Source organism: Lissotriton helveticus, chromosome 4_1, assembly GCF_964261635.1.
Source record: "Lissotriton helveticus chromosome 4_1, aLisHel1.1, whole genome shotgun sequence".
In the NCBI taxonomy this organism is placed as follows: domain Eukaryota; kingdom Metazoa; phylum Chordata; class Amphibia; order Caudata; family Salamandridae; genus Lissotriton; species Lissotriton helveticus.
Genome location: NC_136063.1, coordinates 252,893,553 through 252,919,665, shown reverse-complemented (window position 1 = coordinate 252,919,665; position 26,113 = coordinate 252,893,553). Strand labels below are relative to the sequence as shown.

General features: G+C 45.8%; 1 protein-coding gene across 4 annotated transcripts in view; it reads left to right on the top strand.

The window, feature by feature from the left end:
* PHF20L1 (PHD finger protein 20 like 1) overlaps positions 1–26,113 on the top strand; it is an 813,558-nt gene that overhangs the window by 713,928 nt on the left and 73,517 nt on the right. For all 4 annotated transcript variants that reach the window (XM_078686744.1, XM_078686740.1, XM_078686743.1 and 1 more), the window contains one exon: positions 11,963–12,335. In XM_078686744.1, coding sequence (XP_078542870.1) covers positions 11,963–12,335 — 373 coding nt within the window. The remainder of the gene's footprint in view (positions 1–11,962; positions 12,336–26,113) is intronic.

Below are 26,113 nucleotides of genomic sequence, written 5' to 3'. Positions count from 1 at the left end.
CCTAACACGACGACTGGTTGTTGAAGGCGGGCTTGCCCCAGGCATTCGTCTACCACCTCCAGACTACGGCCGATCTCTTGCATTCGCTGGAGTTCTCCATCAGTGTGCCAAAGTCACACCCAATTCCCTCTCAGAAGCTCCTCTTCATCGGAGCAGTTCTGGACACGGCTCCGTATCAGGTCTATCCTATCGAACAGCGAGTCCGGGATATTTGGGCTATGATTCCGATCTTTCAGCCTCTATCCCGGGTTTCGGTCAGACTGACCCTGAGGCTGTTGGGTCTCATGGCCTCATGCATCCTGCTGGTCGATTATGCCAGATGGCATATGCAGGCTCTGCAGTGGGCGCAGCATCAGGGGAATCTGTCCGATTGCATTCAGAACTCGGAGGGCACTGCACAACAACTGCAGTGGTGGCTCACGACCGGGCATTGGGTCAATAGCAGATCCCTTTCCCTTCCCCAGCCAGAACACACAGTGGTGATGGACGCATCCCTTCTGGCCACATGGGAGAGGCGTAGTTCAGAGGCCTCTGGTCTCCGGCAGAGCCCGGGCTCCATATCAACATTCTGGAGCTCCCGGAGATCCGTCTTGCACTCAAGGCATTACTGACCTCTGTCTGGGGACAACTGGTGCAGGTGTTAACGGACAACACCACCGCCATGTGATACTGCAACAAACAGGGCGGGGTGGGGTCGTGGGCCCTAGTTCAGAAGGCCCTCCGCCTCTGGACAGGGCCTGGAACACAATGGAATATCCCTGGTCGTTCAACTTCTGGCGGGTTCCCTGAACGCCAGGGCCGATGAACTCAGCCGCAGGTGCATGATGGATCATGAATGGCGTCTTCACTCTGAGGTGGGGCAAGGTCTCTTTAGAAAGTGGGGAAAGCCTTGGTTAGATCTATTCGCCACCGAAGGGAACGCGCAATGTCAGCAATTCTGAGCGTTGGAATTTCCAAGGCGGCACTCGCACGTCAACGCTTTTCGGCGTGAGTGGACGAGGAAAAGGTGGACTCACGCGGCAAAGTACCTTCTGAGGTACTGCTGACAAAAAAACTTTCCGGATCCAGTCTGACTCCTGGAGGTAATTCTAAGGTAAGGAATCTATAACTAACTAACTAATGTTTCTTACAGATATATTGTTACCGTAGGTAAGTAACTTGTTTGTCTGGTCCGGAGCGAAAGCAAGTTTTGTAGCGAGAATCTTTACTGGATTCCCATGCTGTGCATTATTCAGCCGTGTGGTGGTTGGGTCCGGAATCTTCTCCAAAAACCTTTTGTCCTACTACTATTTTTGTCTTTTGCTGTTGGTGTCGACGTAAATCCATTTGATGCCCCTTGTGATGTTGTCATGCCTCCTCCCTCAGCTCCCACCTTTGGTTGCCATCTTCAGGTTCTTTTTTCCCTCTGTTAGGTCTGGATTCATGCAGGAGGATCTCCAGCAACCTGAAGAAGAAAGTTACAGAGTATCTGGGAATATTTCACCGAAATTACACTAGAACGGAAAATTCATCAAAGGAAGATACCGGAGAAGTTCTGGGACAAGGGCAAAGAATTTTCAGCAACAAATAAGGAAACTGCTCATTCAGGGGGTTCCCTGTACTCGGTGATGGAGAAGACACCATTCCAGTTTTGCAAAAACTGCCACCATAAATTTGTAAAAAAGGACCAGCACCCGTTCTGCAACCTCTACTTGCCGATAGATACCCGTAGCAAAGATTGTTACGCCTGTCAGTACTTGCCCCAAAGACTCTGAAGGGAAGACCGCGACAGAGAAAAGCTCACCATACAATTCAGGGACAGCATCACACACCGTTTCTACGAGATTTGGGCCTATCTAGCGACAAGGAGGAGAAGGTAGCCGAATGTCCAGAAGGAGACATGGAGGCAGACCTCTAGATCACGGACGCTGACCAAGGGGGCAAGAAGTTGTTGAAATCAGAGGTAAGGGACTCTGTGTTTCTGAAGTCTGTAACCGAGACACGATAAGCAAAGTCTGAAGGCTCAAACTGCGTCAGCATCAAAACACTTGATGACCGCAAGCATGTCCAAAGATAAAAAATACTCTTGGATCCTTGAGAAAGGACACCAAAGCGGTAGAGACCCCTGAAAATTCCAATTCGTTGAAGGATGGTCAAGGAAAGGATGCATCGATGTCTAAACAGGGGAGGTCAAAGGCGGAACAACACAGTTGGGTGAACACGTCTTCTTATTTGTCGACAAAACAAATACACAAAGATATCAACAACCAACAGCAAGAGGCCGAAATTGAAAAGAAGAGGAGACGATTCAAAGCCGAAATGGCCAATATCCTACAAAGAAAGAAAGACTTCAACCAAAATCATTAAAAATTTCAAATCCCTTGCAAGTCCTCGACTTTGTAAGAGGAAAGGGATGAAGACCTCGAGGACCTAGAGCCACCTCTAACTCCTGAGCATCCAGAAGAGCAAGAAATCTTCGAAGAGGAGTAGAAAGAACACGTTTTCCAGTGTTCTGAGGCTTTGGAATGCCAGGTATTAGATTGGCAAGATCTGGAAACAGACTCACCAGAGGAAGGAGTAGACACATAACCATCACCACCTGATGACATTGGTTTCTATAATCAGGTTATAAAGAAGGCAGGAGAGAAATCTGGAGTACAGCTGGATGAGAAAAAAATCAATAAGCATGTTTTCTGCTCGAAACTCTCCTGCCAGCACAATCAAGAAGCCAATTTATGCCAATGCTCCAAAGTGTCTTAGATCATGGAAAAGGGGTCTTCCAGTGTTCTGAGGCTTTGGAATACCAGGTATTAGATTGGCAAGATCTGGAAACAGACTCACCAGAGGAAGGAGTAGACACATAACCATCACCACCTGATGACATTGGTTTCTATAATCAGGTTATAAAGAAGGCAGCAGAGAAATCTGGAGTACAGCTGGATGAGAAAAAAATCAATAAGCATGTTTTCTGCTCGAAACTCTCCTGCCAGCACAATCAAGAAGCCAATTTATGCCAATGCTCCAAAGTGTCTTAGATCATGGAAAAGGGGTCTTCAAAAAACCAGCTACATGTAAGGCGATTGCACTCACGGCAGAGTAGAAATACAAACATTATTTTAAGGACCCAAGTTATATAAAAGGACTTTCCCGACTCATTCAGTAAAAGAGCCAATGTCACAAGCACCACAGGACCTCCTCCAGATCAGGAGAGCAAAATAATGGGCCTCATAGGATGAAAGGTGGAAAGGAGTGTTTCAATCCAGTAGTACATTGCAAACTCCACTGCACTGCTCAAGCGCCATGCCTACCAACATTGGGAAAAAATAGGGGAGGTGATGAAACCTCTTCTGGAGCAGTACCAAAAGAGGGCAGCTCACCTGGTGAAGGATAGTATTATGATAGGGATCACGGAGAGACGAAATGCCTGGCTTAGATTCTCAGGTTTTAACCCAGAGGTGCAAGCTAATGTACTAAATGCACCCTTCAATGGAGAACAGCTATTCGGGAGTGCGATGGACAAGACCCTGAGTCAATTGAAGAAGGATAATGAGACTGCAAAGTCAGTAGGGGCTCTGCAGTTCAGAGGTAACATGCACAGTGTATCAATACCATCATGATGACTTACAGGAAGTAGCTCCATCCAGGCAGGTACATCTCACCAAACATACCAACAGTCGTTTCAAGGAGGTAACTAGTCAGGACAGCAACGGCAATCACAAGACTAGCAGTATCAACAAGGAAAACAGTCCTTTCGTGGACGTCCACTCAGAAGAGGAATTCCACAGAAGGAGGTGGCGGCAGCAAGCATGTGACTCCTCAGCATTCACAAAGGACACTCCGCAAACATCCTAGAGTGCAAGATGTCCCGGATATATTCCGCTGACTCCACCCGATACCGACTGATCCAGTTTAAGTATCTTCATAGGATATACTATACACGTCTACGCTTCTGTAGGATGGGGGCCTCTCCGGTTCCCCGCGTGCCTCTGTTGCGATTCGGAGGAGGGGTCGTTTCTCCATACTATGTGGAGCTGTGTGGCACTGCATGACTTCTGGTCGGGTATATGGTCCTGTTTGTGGCCGCTGTTAGCATGGCACATTCCAGCAGACCCTAGGCTGATTCTCCTGCACATCACAGAGGACATAGGGGGGAATGGATATAAACGACATCTATTGTTCTTAGGTCTCACACTAGCTTAGCACGACATTGCACAGCACTGGAAGGCAACATCCCCACCCAGTATAGGTACTTGGGGAAAAAAGCAATGGATAGATGCCTGTCGGCCGAAGTTGCAGTGTTTCAGGCATGAGGCTGTCCGCAAAAGCACAAGAAGATTTGGGCAGGCTGGGCCACATATCGAGGCATCGACGTGTCCCTCGTGGGGCCTCCGGTATCCCGAGACCCCATCGACAGGCTGATAGTAAGCAACTCACCGGTTTAAGGTAATGGTGTTGCACAAGGGTAGAAGAGCAAGTTTGCATTATGTTCATATCATGATGTATATAAGGTGTATGGTGCGTGGCTGGGGGGAGAGGGAAGGGAGTTTTGGTCTGATATTCCGCAGACCTTCATAGGGGATGTTATATGGTGCCTTGCAATTTTTCAATATGTCTTTCACATGTTTGATGCTTGTCGGGCTTCGCCCATTTGGCACTATGGAAAATCCATAAAATTTGTTGTAAAAAAAACAAGTTTTCAAACACAATAACTCCTACACTCAACGCAAGTAGGAGACAGATTAAGAAATGTCCTCAAGAGTGGAAGAATATCACCAAAGACAAATGGGTACTAAAATTAATACAGTTTAGATATTACGTAGAATCAAACAAGGTAACTCCAAGCAAAGATCCAAGAAGAAAGTTGATTTCAAAACAAGAAACAACCTGCCTGCTCAAGGAAATAGAGGAGATGCAGGCAAAATAGGCTATAGAGTTAGTGCCAAGGCTGGAAAGAAACAAGGGAAACTTACATCTTAATACCAAAAGAAGATGGGTCGCTCAGACCAATTCTAGACCTCATGTTTTTAAACAAATTCATAAGAACTCAAAAGTTCAAGATGACTACACTGCAGGAGGTAATATTGCAAATACAACTGGGGGATTATATGGCCATAATATATTTAAAAGTAGCTTACTTACACATTCCCATGAATGCAAGTCACAAACAAATCGTCAGACTTACCGTAAACAAACAACACTACCAGTTCAAAGTACTGGCCTTTGGAATAAAGTCAGCACTAGGAGTATTCTCAAAGTGCCTAGCAACAGTGGTGCCATACCTGCAGAGGCAGGGAATACTCGTCTATCCCTATCTTGTCGACTCGCTGGTAAGAGCAAATTCATACAAAAAAAGCAAATAGCACTTGCAACTGGTGATAACAATGCTGTTTCAACTGGGAATCTCTTCACCCGAACCACAGCAGGATAAAGTTTTCTTGGGTGCAAGATAAACTTCAATACAAGGGAAAGTTTTCCCAAGCGAAAAGAGAACAATGGCTCTTCTGAAGTAGGCACAACTCTTCCGGAAGGGGAGAGTAGTGACAGTGAGGACGGTGGGGAAGCTGCTGGGAATTATGGCTTCTTGCATTCCGTTTTACCATACATAAGGTTTCACTTGAGACCATTTCAGGAATGGTTACAGAATCCATGGTCACCATCAACAGAGAGTTGGGAAGATCTTGTGGTTGACCCGTAGAAAGTAGAGGAAGCGATAGCGTGGTGGAACAAAGCATATATACTACATGGAAGACATTTCACACAGCCAAATCCCAGAGGGGATGGGGGGCACACATGAACAAACTCAGTAAGGGGAGTCTGGAAGAACCAGGATGCCTCACAGCACATCAACTTTCTAGAATTGAAGACCATTTTCCTAGCCTTAAAAGCCTTTCAAAAACAGCTTTGGGGGAAATTGATATTGGCATAAACAGATGTGAGAAAGTACCCTCTTTTTTGCATGGTATGCCCCCACTTTTTGCTGAATTGCTGATGTGCTTTGACTGAGTGTGCCTGGGCCCCTGCCAATCGGGTACCTAGGGCCTGTGTTCCTTCCCTAAAAACTGCATTGAAGCCTAAACCCAAATGGCCTCTCTGGCCACCTCTCAGCCCCTGGTAAATGGTACCATAGGTACCCAGGGCACTGTGACTAGAGAAGGCCCCTAAGGGCTGCAGCACTTATTGTGCCACCCTTAGAGGCCCTGTACCCTGACGCACACACACTGCCTTTGCAGGCTGTGTGACTGGGTGCAGAACAAAACAAAGAGGCAACATGGCAAACATCCCTGTGTTATTTAACAAATATGGTTAGTGATAAAATATCACAACCGTGCCAAACGCACAGCACAATTATACTTTTTTCCTCCTCTTCTTGATATTAAAGAACCATTTGTTTCAAACTGACAATTTGTTATCATGTGATTTTCACATTTATTTGAATCTTATTATTCTTGTTATTAAATTAATAACCAGTTTAAAATTTGGACATTCATTATCATCATTTCATTGCAAGAAACACATTTTCTAATGCATTGTATTGACATTCATACAGACATTATGAATCATTCGGCGATAGTTGAAATAGTTGGCCCGATGCATTTCGGGACCGATGTCCCTTCTTCAGGGGCCTATATTAGTGTATCGTGAATTGTTTCACTCGGCGATGTCGTGGTAACTGTACACCTTATTAAAATCTTGTCTTGTAATCAGTTTTGCTTGTCTTTAGGATTATTCAGGTGAAAGTTAACGCGTCGCGTTTAATCTTCAGCGTACTTCCGGGTTTCCGAGAACATCCCTGTGTGCCATGCTCACAAACCACTGCCCTGACATTCATCAGTCACCCCTCTAGCTGGGTGCCCTATGCCAGTGGTGAGGGTAAAGGTGCATGAGCTCTATACCCCTACACTGCCCAAGTCTATTCCTGGGCCCTGTAAGTGCAGTGTTGCCAGTAAGAGTATATAGTGCTGGGAGGTTGTCATTACGAACTCCACAGCACCATAATGGCTACACTGAAGACTGAAAAGTTTGGTATCAAACTTCTCAGCACATTAAACCCATACTGACGCTAGTGTGTGATTTAATGTAAAATGCACGATAGAGGGCATCTTAGAGATGCCCCCTGAAGCTCGACCAACTCCCCGTGACCTGACTGAGTGGCTGCTAAGGCTGCCACCACCAGCCGTGTTTCTGGACCCCTGGGTCAAGAGCTTGCCTCTTTCGGGGGCCTGAAACAATGCACAGCCTGGGACGAGGTGCCAAGCGTCTTCCCCCAGGATGGGTGGGGTTCACGAAGGAGAAGCTTTAAAGGCATAATGCCTATGTGAGCCTCTCCCGAACTCTTGCTGTACTCAGCAAATGGTCCCCACTGGTTCTACCTCCCGGGCGGGAGACCCGACGGGCAAAACAAAGTGAGGAAGAAAGGTGTACCCTCCGCTGCCAACTCCACCCCTAAGGTGGGGGAGGCGAGGTGAAGCACAAACTGGAGTCGCCACCATCTCGGGGATGAGGGGGGGCCCAGCCAACCAGGGACAAGCTCCTGCCCCCCTCCCACTGGAGAGTGGCCCACCCCAGGTAAGGGACCCATTGGTCCCTGACCTTTACCTACCTGTAACGCCCCTAAATTTAGTATTTAGGGGCACCCTGAACCTTCCTTCCTCAGATCCAGCAACCACAAGAAATGAAGGACGAGAACCCGTGCGTAGCCAACAAGAGGACGACGCCCACTTTCTTGGCCCCAGCCCCACAGGCCTGTCCCCCCTCAAACCTGCTCCTGCGAAACCCCGGCATGTCCAGCAGCCAGCAACCTCAAAACCCCGGAGGACCTGCCTGCATCCACTTTCCAAGCTGTTTCTCCCTTGAACACCGGACGTGTTTGAACTGCAGCTTCTAGTACCAGCCAGGAACTGCGAATCCAGCCCACTCTGCACAAGCCGAGCCCGGCCCTTGTTTGAGTGAACAATCACCACGAGGAGGTCCCTCCTCCACACGCCCCCCCTGGCGATCCTGACCCAAGATCCGGCGAGCCCTGACCTACCTCAAGCCTCCAGACGATGCCTGCAGCCTCAATGCAGAGGATCCCCCCCCTACTGCGACCTGAGCGGGTAAGAAAATCCGATGTCCCAAGGCACCCCTGCACCCGACGCCCCCGCGACCTTGTGTGCCCAACCCAGCAATGCCTGACTAACCCTCTACATCCCTACTTACCCCTCGAAGTGTTCTCGCTCCAGGAAGATCCTCGTCCCCGAGCCTGCAGTGTTTCTTTATCCCGGAAAATCTCCATTGAAATCAACAGGGCACCCGACCTCAAAACCGCACCATGCACCCGGCTGCCTTAGCGCCGCTGAAGGTGCCCCATTTGTGCTAACCTAGTCCCCAACTTGCCCTGAGCTTAACCCTAGGAGCTTTGCTCCCACAACCCTGTGGCCTGCTTGCCAGCCGCCTCCAACCGGAGCCCCACTATCCTACATAGGATAACATTGGGTCTCAACAATCTGCACCGGCCGCTCGAGTGCCGCTGAGGGTGCAACAACAGTGCATCACTGACCCTGGGAAACGCCTGAGTCTAACTCCAGTACCCGAACGCCAAAGACCGATTACCTACCTGGAAAACTATAACCTAATTTTCCTCATAGAATAACATTGACATGTTTTCTCCCGAAAAGTTTGTGTAGACCTATGAAAACTACAAATATTCATTAAAAATCAGCCTAATAACCAAAACGCATTTTCTCAGCTGTTTTCAGGAAATGTCCCAGTGCTGAATCTAGGATCCAGCACTGAGTAAGGAAAAGTATCGATAACCTAACGTACCTGCTAAGTGAATTTCCTCTCATAGGATAACATTGGTGATTCTATGCGAAAAAGGTTTTAAGTGTCAACTTTTGAAATACAATAATATTCTTTAAAAATCATTTACTCACCTGTTTTAAGGAAATGTCAGAGGGCTGAATCTAGGATCCAGTCCTCTGTTAGCAAAAGTAATTTGAAAAGTAATTAACTGCATTTTACTTAAAAAGCCGATTCATTCGAATATACTATACCTGCAATGCGTTGCAAACTGCTTACTTAAATCTGTAACCAAAACCAGTACAAGTTACGCTGCTATTTTGAACTGTGTTCATTCAAGTAATTTACTACTGAAAATTATTTTTATGCTTACCTGTACCAGGCTTGCTTGGTTCTAGAAATAAAATAACAGTATACTTTTTTTATACAAAGCAATTGGCCTAGAGTTCAGTTCCTGTGTGGGAGTCCATTTGCTGACTGAGTGTGTACATCAAATGCTTTACGCTGCCACAGATGCTGCCTTACTGCTCGACCAAGCTACCACTTTAGAGAGTGAGGTTCTATCTAACTTTAACCTCTGCCAAACTTTTGGAGACCCTTGGAGTCAATACAAACTGTACCTCACTTTGGTGCAGTATATATAGAGGCAGTGTCTTACTTTGGTGGATCAGCGGTGGGATACAAACTTGCATTTGTTGGACTACTTGGTTACCATCTGATCACACAACAGAACTCTTAAATTGCCTTTAGAATTGTGATTTTTTTATATATTGGCATTTTTTTTCCAACCAACTTAAAGTCTTGTTAGGGCCTTGCTTAAGACCCTTTAGAATTAAAAAGTCACTATAGTCAAGGGTAGGGGGGTTAGAACTTTCTGTTGGAATGTCTCAAAAGAACCCAGCTATTAGTGAATATAACCATGATAACATATAGGACATGGTTGAGGAGCTCAACCTCACCCCTCACGTTCACCTGTCCTTTCAGGAGTTAAGGTCCCTATGTAAAATTAAAAACATAGCCATGGGCCAGCAACCAACCAAACAAAGGCTCCAGGAGCTATTGGCTGAGTGTACTAAGGCCCACCCTTCTGAGAAGGGTGATGACCAACCAGAAGGGGAAGGAGGTGAGGAGGATGGAGATAGGTACCCACCGCCAACACTTCCTAGGGAAGAGAGGGTCCTTGTACCCTTGACTCCAAGCTTCAACCCCTGGAGACCTGGAGGCCACCAGGCACTGATGAAGACATTGGGGGCAGCCACTATGAGGAGGACAGCTTTTTAGCAAGGCTGGCCGAAAGATTGGAACTAGAGTCCAGACTCCTGGCTCTGGAAAAAGAAAGGAAAGAGATGGGTTTAGCACCCATCAATGGTGGCAGAAATACAAATAATAAGGGTAAAGAGCAATCTTATGATCCTAAAATCCCAAAAGGGATTGTCCCTAAATTTGAGGAGGGTGATGACATCACCAAATGGTTCATAGCCTTTGAGAGGGCTTGTGACCTGAGAAAGTTGAAGAAACCCCTCCGGGGGGCACTCCTGTTGGAACTGTTCTCTGGTAAGAGACAGGCTTACCGATCCGCTCTATGCCAGATGCAGGGTCCTATGACCTCATGAAGAGAACTCTGATTGAGGAATTTGTACTCACCACTGAGGAGTACAGAATTAGATTCAGGGGGCTCACAAAACCCTGAACCAGTTCTGGATTAATTTTGTAGACTACTCAGTAAAGACACTGGATTGTTGGTTAACTGGACACAATGTGCATGACTTTACTGGACTTTACAATTTGTTTATGAAGGAACATATACTTGCATGAATGAAAAGTTACATCAGCATTTGGTAGACCTAGGTCTAATTTCTCCCTAAGAATTGGGAAAGAAGGCAGACATGATGATGGCCGATTAGCCAGAAACCGGTCCCAGGATGCTTGTTTCCGGTACAGGGAAGGCATGGCTTGGCAGTTCGGGCTGGACTGTTCCCATGAGGCACAGGGTCAGACTGATTTGCATATGGCCATGTCTGAACTGATTTGGCGGAGTGAGCTAAAGAATGATGATGGATTAAACTCAGATCAGTTGACTGGGGGTGAGTGCTTGCAATGTTCAACACTCCGTCAATCATCCCCTTTGGTTTTGCTTTGTTCGCCCTAAGTTGGCAAGGTATGCCCAGACGTGGGTTCCTTGCTCACTTTAGCACTGGATTCAAGCTAGACTGGCTGATGACAGCTGATTAACCAGAAACTGGTCCCAGGATGCTTGTTTCCGGTCCAGGGAAGACATGGCTTGGCAGTTCGGGCTGGACTGTTCCCATGAGGCACAGGGTCAGACTAATTTGCATATGGGCATGTCTGAACTGGGGTGGCGGAGTGAGCTAAAGAATGATGATGGATTAAACCTAGATTCTTTGATTGAGGGTGAGTGCTTGCAATGTTCAACACTCCGTCCATCATCCCCTTTTGGTTTCACAGAACAGTTATCCCTTTATAAGACACGTAGAACTGGACTTTAAGTCTAGATCAGAGATTTGAGTGGACAGGCAGTTTACGGTGACCTGCCATCGTGTCTCTGCTTTTTGTTCTGCTACCACTTGATTGTTATTCAAGCATTGTAATATGTGAAAGATCCCATGATGATGAGTAAAGTTGCTTGCCCCCGTCACAGTCCTCCAGTAGTGGTCTTTTCACTGCTAGCAAGATTTATGTGTGAACTATGGTGGATTCTAAGGTCAGTAGAGCTCATAACCTACCATCTCATTAGCTGTGTGATAATTGCAACAGGAAGTGGGTAATGGACGGAGATAACTATTGTGAGTACTTTCCGGCACTGCTGATTTATTGTGTTTTTTTAGGCTTCCCAGCTGTACGACTAAGAGTAATTAAAGCATTTAAATTTATGATCACTACCGTCAATAGAGAATCTTTGTTACATGCAAATGTTTACTACTCTGTATTACATGATGCTATATGGAGAGCTTTAAGGGGAGTTTTACAGTGATTTTAACTGATTTCTGTTGGCTGAGTTCCACTAACTGTTCCTTGTACTTAAACGCATACAGATATCTAGGGGCAGGCCCAGAATAAATGATGCAGTTTGATTTTGTGCATGGTTGGTTGAAAACTGATCACTGGCCAATATTTTATTAATGTAGAAATGTATCTCACATTGATTTCACACTGAAGCTGTTATTTTTTTTCTTCACCGAAGGAATAAACAACATCCTGACCTTCATCTCTGGGCGTGTCCTGGGAAAAATAAATCGCACGACCATTTCACTCTTGGAGTTGAGAAAACAGTGACTCCCCAGGACTCTGGCATTTTTCCCGGAAGGACACCTCATGGGCCATGCACTAAAGAAACCACAAGCTTATCCCAGAAAATGGAGGAAAACTATATCACAAGCGAGCATAGTTACCAAAAACCACAAAGTTTTAGCCAGCAGCACACATCTGTTAAGAGTCAAATGAGCTCTGAGGATGATGATGATGCCAGCAGTTTAGATGAAGATGACCAAATTATTCAGTCTGCCATTGGAAATATTTCAAAGTATTCTTTAAAAAAAGATGGTCTGGGTGAATTGGTGAGTCCTGCTTGTGACTTTGAATCGTGTAGCAAAATGTATTGTATTTGGCTGATTTACGAAGGTATTAATTTGACCAACTAGTAGTGTATTAGAGTATAAACCTTATGCAAAGATGTTGTAGTTCAGAAAGATTGTTTTAATGTTTCCCAATTTCACCATTTAACTTAGCAGTTTACTCTAATCATGTCAATTGATCTACAGTCTTTCAGTACTGCCTTCACTGGCATGACCCAAAGTCTTTAATAAGACATACTACTAGGTCATGCCAAAGCAAAACCCCCCTCAACACTTCAAAATAGTTACCCTGTTCATGCTACCGATGTGTTCAATGAGACACAGAGTGGACCACCATTTAATGGTTCATCTTACCCTGCTTAGAAAGGTTTTATTTACATATTGTAGCAAGGTTCTTAAGCAGTCATGTCCTGCCTTTGTACACTTCTGTACAGCAGTGTACATATTTCCTCAGCGCTCTTGTCAATCCTTATAAGCGCACTGACAGTTCTCCGGTTTAAACTCACCTGAGACAATGCATCTGGTTTTTGTCAATGGAACTCGGAGTGCGCACTGCTTTTGTGAGTGTAACTTTTACCTCATCTACCCAGCAAGACTGACAATGATGGCAGTGTAATGGGTATTAATGAGCACAGACATATTTAACTACTCCTGCTGGGGAACTGCCCACTTGGTCCCCATTGTAAAAATCTCTTCAGTACCCCATAACTGGACATGCTTTATTTCCTTTGTGTCTGAGACATGTATAGAGTGTGACCATTGTGAATTGTTGTCTTGTGTCTTTCATATGTTTGAATGAACTAGGCTCTGCATGTGTGTATTCACAGGATGTTTGTCTCCATTTTGAAGGGCATGGCTTCCAAATGTATGCATTTTCTGAATTCTGCTCTGATGCCAGAGAGCTTATTGAGTAAGGGGCTATAACCTCTGACCCAGCTCTTTGATTTCGCAGATATTTTCATGTTAAAGTAAATCAGAGCCTCGCTCTTTTCCTGCCTGTGTCAGCATCCCCCCAGCGTAATGCCCTCACCAGGCAGAAATTTCCTCCTACAACTGATCTAGCGTAGCTGGTTTCTGGAGTGACTGCTGAACAGGGAGTCTGCATCCTTGGGCTACAGGAGCAAGGAAAATGCCTCAAACAACCTCCTCCTCCTGCATTTTAGGAGCACCTTGATATTTAAAAAATGAAGCCTCCCTAGTTGCCTGGAATTGGCCATCAAAGTTAAATATACTGGTTTAGGAGGCAAGTACTATGTTCAGCATTCATTTCACTACAGAGTAGATGCTGTTCACCCGGATAGTAGACATTAAGGAGCAAGAAGGTTAATCTCTGCGTAATTTCCACTATCCCGTCCAACTGGGCTGAAGTCTGGAAAACTTTCAGAACTGTCTTGCTGCTAGAACTATGGAGAGGAAAAAATCGTCCTGCCTCTGTTGTGCACCTGCCCTGAGCACTTTTGATATGCAGAAGAAAGTCAAGGCCTGTCTGACTAGATGGGCCTACCTATAGGACAGGAGCCACAAGGTCTTCCCAGCTAACTGCTCTGAAAAGATAAGCACACTTGGTCAAGAAGCTGCTCCATTGCCTTCACATCAGAAAATTGGAGCCTTCATGTACAGCTCCGTATCCTGTGATGGCCCTGGAGCCTTAAGAACAGACCTAAAAATAACACTTTTCTGTTTTCCTTTTCCTATTAAAATAATGATATAAATGTAGTCTGTTTTTATCACTTTTCTCGATTTTGCCTTCGGTGGTGAAAACAAGGCATTAGATTGGGCCCTGAACTGTTGGAAAAATCTCCTTGATGCCCGAAACACAACCAACAGCTCCTGTTAGTGTTTCTTTCAGTCGATATTGCTTGGGTCTCTTCCCTCCCCACTTGGCTCTATTGACTGCTTATGTTCCCTCCAAATAGTCATACCTATTGACTATACACATAAAATCTACAGCTAGCAGCTTTGCTTTGGATCATTCAATTTGGAGCCAACTGTGTGATGTCTCTGAGCAGTTCATCTCCTTAAGAGCTCGGCCTACAGAAATGTGTTCAAAGAATCATAATACATTGTTGTTCTCACCCCTCAATCAGCCATTCATGTTTTACTTTTGGAATAGCTCCCCATCTGCTGTAATAAAGTACTTCTCTCCTCACTGTTTATCTTTAAATTCACCTTCAGGGATGTCCTTGTTCCCATAATGTGGAGGTCTACTTAATAGAGCCTCTACCTTCTTCCCAGAAGACCAATACTATCGTACTCCAATAGGGTTGCCAAGTTAATCTTTTTGGACGCTTGAAATACCAGGAATAATAATGAGTACTAAATGTTGTCTCTAGTTTATAGTATAAATTAGAAAGTCAGATACAGCTTGCCAGCCATTAAACTGTGTCCAGCCAAAGTTTCTAAAAAAAAAAAAGTGCTTTCAAGTTCACCCATGCAAAAAGAGACGTTTAAGTTCTTCAGCACTGGATCTTTCCTAAATTTACATCTCTGAAGTATTTGCCCTCATCAGACAGCTACTTCACAATAGTAACTGTTAAAGAACAGTGTTAAGAAAAACATTAAACCATGTTCGGTATGCAGCCTATCCACTTCATGGTGTGACCCAAATTCTAGCAAGTGAGGTGTAGAGCGAGCTCTCCGCACCTGCAGAGTCTTGCATAGCTCTTATTCTACTGCACATCTGATTAAATAGAATTCTCTAGAGCTCAGTTCAAAAAATGCTTTATTCACCCTTAAACTTTTGCAGTAAGTGAGCGTTAATTCCTTCCCTCTTTCTGTTAGGATGTGCCAAGGGAGAGTTTTTATGAGAACTTCACTGAAACTCATTAAAAATCAAAACGCTTTCTCAAAACCTTGTATAACTTGTGGGTCAAAGAAGATTTTTGTTTGTTACACGAGCACTGTCCATTTCTAACCGCAGATTACCCCAGGCATCAGACTGGATTTGGAATTTGTTTCAGGAGTAGTACCTCTGTGTGCCAGTAGTTAGCGTCATTTGGCTCCACGTGGCATCGTGCACGCCAAAAGTGACATACGTGTCGCCTATAGAGGCGCCATCCCAGTGCGCTCACGTTAGTTCTTTTCTTTCGTAATCACTCAGTGCGAATCAGAAGAGAGCTACCCCCACTCATTTATTTGAGTCTTTTTCGACCATTGGTCGAAGTGTTTTTTTTTTTTATCTGTCTGCTGGTATGGCTGGAATGTCCATGAAAAACCACTGACTTCCATCCCTGTGGTGCCTGTCACATGCAAATGCCTGTGACGGACCTGCACCTCGGTCTCTGGTGCCTGAAGCTCGACCACAATGCTAAGACATGCGTCAGTTGTTATGCCATGCATGGCAAGACCTTAAGGGAGCGATCCCTCAAGCTCCTTGCCGCTCGATGTGCAACGGTCTCGATCCCGGTCCAGAGGAAGGTCCCGGGATTGGTCGCAGAGTCATTGATCTTCATCAAAGTCAAAGTCATCAGTGCGTTTTTGTAAGTTCCACAAAAAAAAGAGTAAGAGTTAGACTTCACCCCATCTGGTGAAGTCATCGGACGAGGGAGCGTCGCCACTCGAGGCCTGGCTCTGCAGTTAAGCCTTCACCTGGGCCGTCTCCACACCTCCTGGAGCTTAATATAGCTGGTGCGACCCTGCCCAACTCCGAGAATTCTATGAGGCCATGCACCTCATATTTGAGCAGCCTGTTCCCTTTGGTGTGCTTTCAGGCATTAAGGGGTCAGGCTATGATTCCGATCTTTCAGCCGCTTTCAGGCATTAAGGGGTCAGGCTATGATTCCGATCTTTCAGCCTCTATCACAGGGTTCAGTTAGAATGACACTGAGGCTGCTGGGCCTCATGGCCTCCTGCATCCTGCTGGTCGATTATGCCAGGTGGCATATGTGGGCTCTGCAGCGGGACCTGACGTTCCAGTGGGCGCAGCATCAGGGGAATCTGTCCGATTGCGTCCAGATCTCGGTGGGCACTGCACGTCAATTGCAGTGGTGGCTCACGAACCAGGATTGCTTCAACCGCAGATCCCTCTCCCTCTCCCTTCCCCAGCCAGACCACACAGTGGTGACCGATGCGTCCCTTGTGGGATTGGGCGGCCACATGGGAAAGGCGGAGATCAGAGGCCTCTGGTCTCCGGCAGAGTCCGGGCTCCACATCAACCTTCTGGAGCGCCAGGCGATTCATCTTGCACTGAAAACATTCCTTCTGTCTTTCCGGGGAAGAGTAGTGCAGGTGTTCACGGACAACACCACCGCCATGTGGTACTGCAACAAACAGGGCGGAACCCTATGTCAAGAGGCCCTCTGCCTCTGGACATGGCTGGAACATCAGGTCATGACCCTGGTGGTTCAACACCTGGCAGTTTCCCTGATTGCAAGGGCGGAGGACCGCAGGTGCATGGTGGATCAGGAATGGCATCTTCACTCGGAGGTGGTGCAAGGTTTCTTTCAACATTGGGGAGAGCCTTGGTTAGATCTATGCGCCACATAAGAGAACGCGCAATGTCAGAAATTCTGTGCATGGGAATTTCCAAGCCGGCACTCACTGGACGACGCTTTTCATTGCTAGTGGAGTTGCGGTCTGTTGTACGTCTTTCTGTCTATACCACTTCTGCCCAGAGTGCTGAAGAAGATCAGGCGCCACCTGGCCCCAAGTCATCCTTGTGGCTCCAGATTGTGCACGGAGAGTCTGGTATCCCGAGCTGCTCAACATGGCCATTTATCCTCCGATTCGCCTGCCTCTTCAGGAGGATCTTCTGTCGCAGCAACAGCGGACGGTCCTACACCCAAACCTGTCCAGCCTCCACCTCCTTGCGTGGAGATTGAGTGGCGACAGTTGACGTCTTTCGACAAGCCTCCTGAAGTCTGTGATGTATTCTTGACAGCCAGGCGTCCCTCCACTAAGACGGTATACGCCTCCCGGTGAAACAAGTTTGTGGCATGGAGCACAGCAAAGGCTGTTGATCCCCTTTCTGCCCCTCTTTCTGAGGTTCTCTTGTTTCTTCTTTCTTTAGCCCAGTAGGGCTCTGCTCTGGTCACTATCAAGGGCTATCTTTCGGTTCCAGATCAGCCTTCCCTTTTCAAGTCCACGGTTGTTAATCATTTCTTGAAAGGTATAACTCCTTTTTTTGTCCTATTCCTTTAATTTTGCCTCAGTGGGACTTGAACCTGGTTTTAACTTGTTTAACCGCATCAGCGCTAGCGGTTTTCCCGTTGTGCGCTGAAGTTTTGTAAATACCGCGTTACATGACGAGCTCAGCTTGTCATGAGCGTACGAGAGGTGTACCTCATGACGAGCTGAGCTCGTCATCAGCGTGGAAGGGGTTAATGTGCGCTCCCTTTGACCTGCTTAACAACTGGCCGTTAAGGCTCTTGACTCTCAAAACTGCGTTCCTGGTGGCCATCACTTCTGCCAGACGGGTGAGTGAGCTCCAGGCGATTTCTTCTAAGCCTCCTTTTCTCTCTGTGCATCCGTACAATGTTGTCGTCTGGACTCGTCCATCCTTCCTGCCAAAGGTTGTCCCTGCCTTCCACATTGAGCAGACTATCACTTTTCCCACCTTTTTTCCGCCTCCGCATACTTCGAAAGAGGAAGAGAGGCTCCACCGTCCAGACCCAAAACGTGCGCTTTCCTTTTAGTTGGATCGCACCAAACAGTTTCAGGTGGATGATCAGCTCTTTGTTGGGTAAGTGGGCGCAAAGAAAGGGCGGGCCGTACAGAAGTCTGATGGGTTGTCTTGTGTAACAAAGCCGGTTATTCTCTGGCAAAGAAGGAGCCTACAGTGGGACTGCGCGCCCATTCCACCAGGGCGACGGCAGCAACTACTGCTTTGGGACATGGAGTTCCTCTGAATAACATTTGTCAGGCAGCTACGTGGGCTTCGTTGCACACATTTAACAAACACTACTGCCTTAACAGTCAAGACCTGAGAGACTGCTTCTTTGGCCGTTCTGTTCTCCAGAACTCTGGTGTGATCTTGGTTCGCAGACCCACCACCAGGTTTGGTGTTGCTGGGGTATCTATACTAAGGTAAGGAATCTATAACTAACGTGTTTCTTTCAGATGAACAAGTTACTTACCTTTGGTAACGATATGTCTGTAAGAAACATTAGTTAGTTATAGATTTCTTACCACCCCAACCATCCTCCCCGTTCTGCGAACTGATTTTTAGGGTTAATGACATCCTTTCAGGGCCCTAGTTTTGTGCACCAGTGGTCAGTGTCTTGCATGGCTCTGCATTTCTGGCGCGGAAAGTCGTGTACAGAACTGACGTCAACGTGCGGGGGTGGCGTTTAAGTAGCTGCCGCATCATTATCCCGCGCCAACGACGAACGCGGAGGCGACCGTCTCCACCTCCCGACGCGCAGAGGTACTGCTGACGAGAAGAAAATAAACTTTCCGGATCCAGTCTGATTCCTGGGGGGAATTCTAATGGAAGGAATCTATAGCTAATACTTCTTACAGATATAGCGTTACCGAAGGTAAGCAACTTGTTCTTTAATGCCAGACTTGAGTTGTAGGATGGCCAGGGTGATCTCCTCCAACTTGGTACCGAGAGAGGAGTAGGTGTGAGGAGCAGAGACTTGAGTCAGAAAGTTGTGTGGTGGGGGGTTTCAAAGGAATAGTCATGGGAAGAGGTTGGCCAGTGCGAGCCAACTGAGGCGAGGAAGGGTTATGAGAGGAGAGACTTTTGACCGGCAAGAAAGGAGGGCACATTAAGTGGCTATATGAGGACACTGGCGAGTGAGGGTTCTGACTAATATCAGAGGTTGGAAGTTCAGGCCAGACTGTGAGGAAGATGAGTCTATGATGAGGGCTTTGGACCCATTGCTAGAGTTGTGATAGGTCAGGGGTAAGGAAGGGGTAATTATGAGATCGTCAGAGGTGTGTATCTCAGGGCTAGCTACTCTAGTAGAGCAGTGGGAGTGAGGGACGGTTTGGCGCATGATAGTGGGCTGCTCAGACCCAGTAGAAGGAGATGATGGGTTAGTGTCAGGTAAGCAGATATCATTAGATGTGTGGGGGATGGAGAGGGAAGGGACAGGAAGGCCATCTAGGTTGGGGATGGACGTGGGGTGAGAGATCAAGGGATTGACAGAGGGGGTTGGATGGTTTCTGAAGGGGCGTATTTCGTGTAGTTCAGAGTTTTTTTATGATGGGGAAAAAGTCAGAGAACAGGTCAATGTTGTGAGCAGAGGATTGGATATTGATAGTCCCATTATTATAGAGGGAGATAGTAGCTTCAAATGTATAGGCTGGTGAGTGGGCCACCGTGATTCTTAGACCATGGGAAGTTTTGTTTGGATGTGGTGATTGTGAATAGTGAATATAGAGCGCTTCTCCATTGGGCGCGTCTTTGGGTATAGAAGATAAGATCACAGATTAAATCTCCTCTTTTTATGCAGAAAGGGTTTCTGGGTGTGAAATAAGGAGTCGATATTTAAAGTGTTTAGCTGTGTTCTTAGAAAAGTTGTGAGGATTCATGATTTTATATACATGAAGGTCTGTAGGCTCCAGGTGCGAGAGTGAGGCTGTGGATAAGTTGGTATCCGTATTGACCTTAGTGGAGCTGGAGGAAGGTGGACATAAAAGTGTAATTGCTAAGTTACTTGTGAGTGCAGTGTCACAGGAAAGGAGTTACAAAAATGAGGAGTGCAAGAAGATGGTTCCGGAGGCTCAGAGAAGGTGGAAGGTGAGGGAACATCCTAGGGAACTAAGGGAAAGGATGAGATGAGGCAGCACCCAACTAGCCAGGCACCTGATAGAACAAGAAGATGGGGAGTGGGGGGTAATGACTGTGGTTGAGAGGTGGGGGACAGAGATGGAATAGGAATCAATATGTGAGGGTGATATGATAGGACTAATGCCCGGATAAAACCATAGTCTAGTGATATAAGAGGAGTAGGTCGAGTGGAGGAAAATGAGGCTGAACTGATAATGCAGAAGAAAGCATGTGTGAGAGACGGTGTAGGCAGAGATTATTCCGAAATGACCAAAATTGTGATATCAAAGATCAGATATGCGTTATTGGAAGTCTTTTACTATCCCCATAGAGCTCTGGGAGGCCAAAGATATGAGCATCTCTTAAAGGGAACTGCAGAGTAGATAGTCATTATATTATTAACTGTTTTACGTGGACTGCAGAGTCAAATAGTCTTTTACCATTACAGCTTTCCTGGGAAAGATATAGAGCCATTTTAATTCTCAATTTGAGAGGAGCTGCAGTGGGAATAGTCCTTCTTCCATATCAGCTTTCCTGAGACCGCCATCCTTAGGAAGGGCTTTAGAGGCTAGTAGGGATTCTGAAATTGAGGCCCCAGGTATTAGAAATGGAGACCTCAGGGAAGCTCCGGTGAGGGGGCAAACAGAGACACAGACCCTAGGAGCTAGGTGAGAAGCTCTTCCTGCTAAGCCAACAATCACTGAAAAGGCATCCCTAGCCAGGGGAGTTAAACAACGTGATCGTCACAGGGCACCCGTGCCTAAACAGATGCACTGGGCCATGCCAATCAGGACCTGCAGAGAACAGAAGCAAACCCCAGAAGAAGTTTAAGCAGGGGCCGCGATTGACAGCAACATAAAGAGCCAACCTGCTCATAGGAAAGACTGCGTCCGCAGTGTAGATGATGGTCGCGCCCTATCTCGAGTCAAGTCAGGTCGGTGACACAGCAAATCAATGAAATAAAACCATTGTGCTGGTCCCAGATTATGGGACGGTGGCTCACATCACTCCATGCAACCGCCTTATCTCGTCAAAAAGGCCAAAGACCGAGGCGGCGAAGAAGCACCGCTGAGGTGGGCTCGGTCCACCCGGTCACAGCAGACTGGGTAGGAGGCACTTCCTGACGATGGCACCCCCTGCCTTGTCCCGGATGCGTCATCGTAACAGGTCCACCAAGCTGGGCGCTCTGGACTGGCTAGAGCGAGCGGACGGGAGACACAACAAGCTCTGTCAGACCCCAGCCTAGTCCTGTATCAGCAGAGGCAGTGTAGCACGTAGTGTGGTGGGCCTAATGGGGCACTTTCTACCGCAGAGGCTCCACAAATACTTCCTCATAGACCACCTCTACCTACAAGGGCATTAACCAACCCTCTCCCTCTAGGGGTTACTTTAGGGGGGGTTACAGAGATAACGTCAAACGGGGTAGGGGTTGAAATAAACGCACCTCCCCCTCCAATACAAAACAGTGACTTGCCTACACTTCCCCGGACCACTTAACACCTGTCGGGGGAAGACTTTCAGATTTTCTACCAATCTGGCAGTAAGTAACAGAAAATTGGGTACTACAAATTATGCATTCTGGTTATTGCCTGGTGTTCATCAACACTCCTCCAAACATTTCACCAAAGCAACACAAACTTTCACCAGATACCCTAAACCTCCTCAAACAAGAAGTGCAGTCTTTCATTCTAAAAGGGGCTATAGAGCCCGTACCACATGGTAACACTTCAACAAGTACTACTGTAGCGGGAATTCCGTTCTCCTACAGAACTGTGCATAGAGATTCGGAACCTCGGTGAATTAGGGTGCCCCAAAACTCACCTCAGTACCCAAAATCCCCTTACTGAGCTAGCTACAGTGTCTCATTGGTCAGTATAAATTCCCAATGTTTAGACAGATCAGAACATGAACTTAGAATACCTCAGGCATCGTGGAACACATGAACACTCTTTCTTTATGCAAACATTTCAAACCAGAACGTGGAGTAAACGAGGACATGTGCACATTTGAAATATTTATTTACTAATGCAGGGTTCTCAAACGCAGTATCTTAGATAATACAAGCAAACATATTATCACAAGCAAAGTTATCAGCATAGTTAATAGTCCATAAAATGCGAAAGGTGACAGCATGCTAATATGCTGAAATGAATAGGAGTTTGCAACACCTAATTCTCACCCTTCCTAACTTGCATAGTATATTATTATCTATGAAGGTCTCTTTGGATTTTAGCAGGGCTGGCCCATACCTCAAAATCTCAGTGGCAGAGGATCACATCATCTTCCACCAGCTCTCTGCATGCGAAGCACCATCAAGTGTGTTTTACGTGTACCCTCAGCAAAGCAATATAAAACGCGTGTAAAGCCAGTTTTGGCAGCAGCTGCATTCATGTTATGTCTAGAAAGGTGCGAAGATCAGACCTTACAACAACACTGTGTCGAGTTATCCTGTGAAACTTCAGCACTCACTGTGCAGACATATGTTACCAAACAAAGCTGATATCAGAGCAATAACATATTATTCTCCTGTAAATCACAACGCTCTTCTAGGTTGAAAGCTATAATAACAATTATGTGTCGTGTGCAAAAGCAGCAAAAAGGAAAAATGGCGTTTAAACACTTTACTAAGCTCATGCTAACTTAACACGGTATATAGGTAAGCAGTATCTATATGACACCCCCCCAATGATCCGAGCACGGACAAAATAAGGAATGTAGCCATGTAGCGCCATGTAACGCGAAATTCAAGACCAGAATAAGGACACATCTTGAAAACAGAGTTCAATATTAACTAGTCAGCTCAATTTGTAATATCCGGTGAAAAATCTCTTATAGATGGTAAGTAAAAATTCTCAACCAAGTCAATACATAATACACTATAACTCAAGTCAATAGGTGTGGGTGTGTATAATTTCGTACACAAAAACGTTCCAAAATTCTGTAAATATGAAAGGGCCATCATAAAAGTTTCGAAAGTCTTTTTAGGACAGGACTGAATAGGCAAAATATGCAGCAACAGCCTTCAGCATGAAATCACTGTCATCATCCGAAAACAGTTCAGCCATCCAATTCATTAGTGGGAAAGAACATACGTGCTCCTCCAGCACCGGAGCCTCTAGCATCATCAGAGGACAACTCAGTGGGTTCTCAACATAGCTCTGTGCCAAGAAATATTGCGCCGCTGCAAGTAAATTCCATTGACCCATTAGTACATGCATCGCTGCCAAGGCCATAATCCTTTCGCCAGAACAAACCAACTCGTGAGTTACTACGGAACTCATCAGGTGATTAAAATCGACGTCAGGAGATACCGTCTTGCAGAGACACAAATCAAGGGCCCAGTCGAAATCGCAGCTCAGGCAATGAAACACCGGCTGGACACATGTAAAATAGGAAAATCGAAAAGATAATCCAAATGCCGTGCTTAAAGTCGCAAGCGGCAGCGTGCCATAGTATTCAAGCATCCGGTTGCGAAACAGTGCCAGGTGGGGCTGTGCGGCTTCTAACACAGGACGGGCATCCATTTTTAATAAAACAAAAGATCACCAGGACGCCTGCAGCCAGCACCAGCAAAACCGGAAAGCCACCAAACCGGCTCGAAAATATACTGTGGAAGAAAGCAGGGACGACCTCAAATATTTTCTCAAAAGAAGTCACGAAACCACTGCTAACTATTTTTAAAAAATGTGCCAGGCCAGAAGTGGAGGAGGCATTAAAGATTTGATGGACCAGCTTGCTGAAATGCAATGGCAAATCAGTATTTAACAGCGCTTGCACCTCTGTGCGCGTGTTAGCTATGTGAAGGACGAATGTTTCTCGAGCCGAACTCAGGGCCACCTCTTTCTGAGACAAAAGGGCTCTTATTCTACTCATACCATTGAACTCTGCTTTCAAAGTTGGGATACGCGGCGAGATGGAAACATCTGAATTCCCATGTGTAGGAGGATACAGAACGTTTTTGCAACACACCACCCGTTCTGATACGGTTACCACATAGGCGACACCTCTAATTAACCCACAACAGTCTTCGTTATTTAAAAGTAAATAACTGCCATTCGCCAGTAATGTGAAAGTAGGAACGATTGCGGGAACTGGAGTGCCTTTCAAAACACAGGCTAAATTTGTCCGGTCCTGGTTACAAGAACCGTGCAACTGAATGTGTCTACAAATTAAAGAATGATCCGGGGTTTCAGTGCACTCCTCCCCTTTAAGATAATCCTCCTTCTCGTCTTTCAGGCAACGATAAGTGAATGGAAGAGACCAACCATACCTCATGGGGAAATGAACTTCCCAGTGGTTCATATCTACCTATCGCAATATAGCGCATACAATTGGTAAATTTATACAAAGCAAATGGTAATGTAATTGACCTGTGGATAAGCCACGTCGCAGCATTGGCCTCTGCCACAGAGAATGGTAAAGTCTCCAATCTCTCAATGTGTAACATGGAAAACGATGCATCTCGCATTGAAAGTAAGCGCTGCTTGTCAGTCAAATTAAAAGGGGCAAAAAGAGAGGACACATTCATGTATGACCAAGGCACCCGCCCCGACTTAAGGGTTTGTAGGGTCCAAGCAAATTGCATAATAGAACGCAATTGATTCTGTCCATGGTATAATACAGACACCTCATCTTGCACAATATCAACAACAGAAGACACAATGTTATTTAACGTGTAAATGCGGGAAGAAAGCATGTTAATACTGTTGTCCACAACTGCCAGTACCTTTTCTAAATTAGCTTGATCAATAGCTCTAAGGAGTGTAGCTGCCTCAATTTGTGAAGTCTTCCAGATTTCATTGTAAATCGCATATATCATTCTTTTAGATCTACCACTTGCCGGGCCTTTAATGAAATCGTTTAGATCCACATCATCAGTGAGCTTTGATAGATGCAGCTTGACTGCAGCCAAGGTAGAATGTTTCAGCCAATTCTGACACAATTTTCCTACTGAATAAGTGGTGACAGAATGGTCCGTATCAAAGCGGGGATCAGGCCTAACATGTGTAAACCCATCAGCTAAACCCAGAAAACGATGTTGGCATGAATCATAACTTCTGTGCCACATCAGCCAACCTTTTGGATCTAAACTGGAAATGTTAAAGGACGCATTTTGCAATAAGGCCTGCAATTCATTAATTGAAAACCGTGTAACATTATTCCAACCGGAATATTCTTCTACATTAGGGACAATAGGTACATTTAATTTTTTAGAAGTAGCCAATCCAAAGCATGTAGTCTGTGAAATACTAGAATTCAAAAACAACATATGATTCGGGATGAGACATGCTCGGTGCAAAGCCTCAGTGCCTTGTACCTGCCAATTTTAGAACCCCAAACTGATTTAAGGTTAATGGTTTCCTTCCATAGCTCGTAGCCCTTAACAGCCAATTCGTCTAGAAAGGACTTAGAATACAACAATTTGGTATCAGTAAGTCTAACCTTGGACATGGGCTTCTGTGTCATTTTTAAATAAACAGACTCGGGATTGGACTAATTAAAGTCGGTAAAATAAGTGTACTTTTTCAAAAAAGTACTCGAACTGCCTTTTGAAGGGGCCGGGCAATGCTCCCACTGAGTGTAATTTACAGTCTCCCTTCTGGAATTTGATTTATGCAGATAATGATTGCCAAAATGTTGGAAGCAAAATAATTCACCATAATTAGCAGAATCTAAGTATAAATCTTCAGCATCAAAGGCAGCATAATATTTCAAATCAGAAAATAATGTTTCTACGGCCTAAACATCCCAATCATCAGAACGTATGTTTTGTTTCACCACATCTCCCATGTTAACTCTGAGCACATTTGGGACATTAACCACTTCAGTACGGCCATGTATCTGAAACTTAACCGCATCCCACACAATCCCATCAAGAACAGGCCAAGCAGTGATGTTAACAAAATGCGAGTCTCTCTTCAGTCGGTGTGCTGAGTGAGACGAGGAAAGGGGGGCCAAAGTTCCATTAAGATGCCGAATGCATGTTCTTTCCTCGACATAGTGGCCATCGATAACACGAAAAAAATAAAACACAAAACCAATA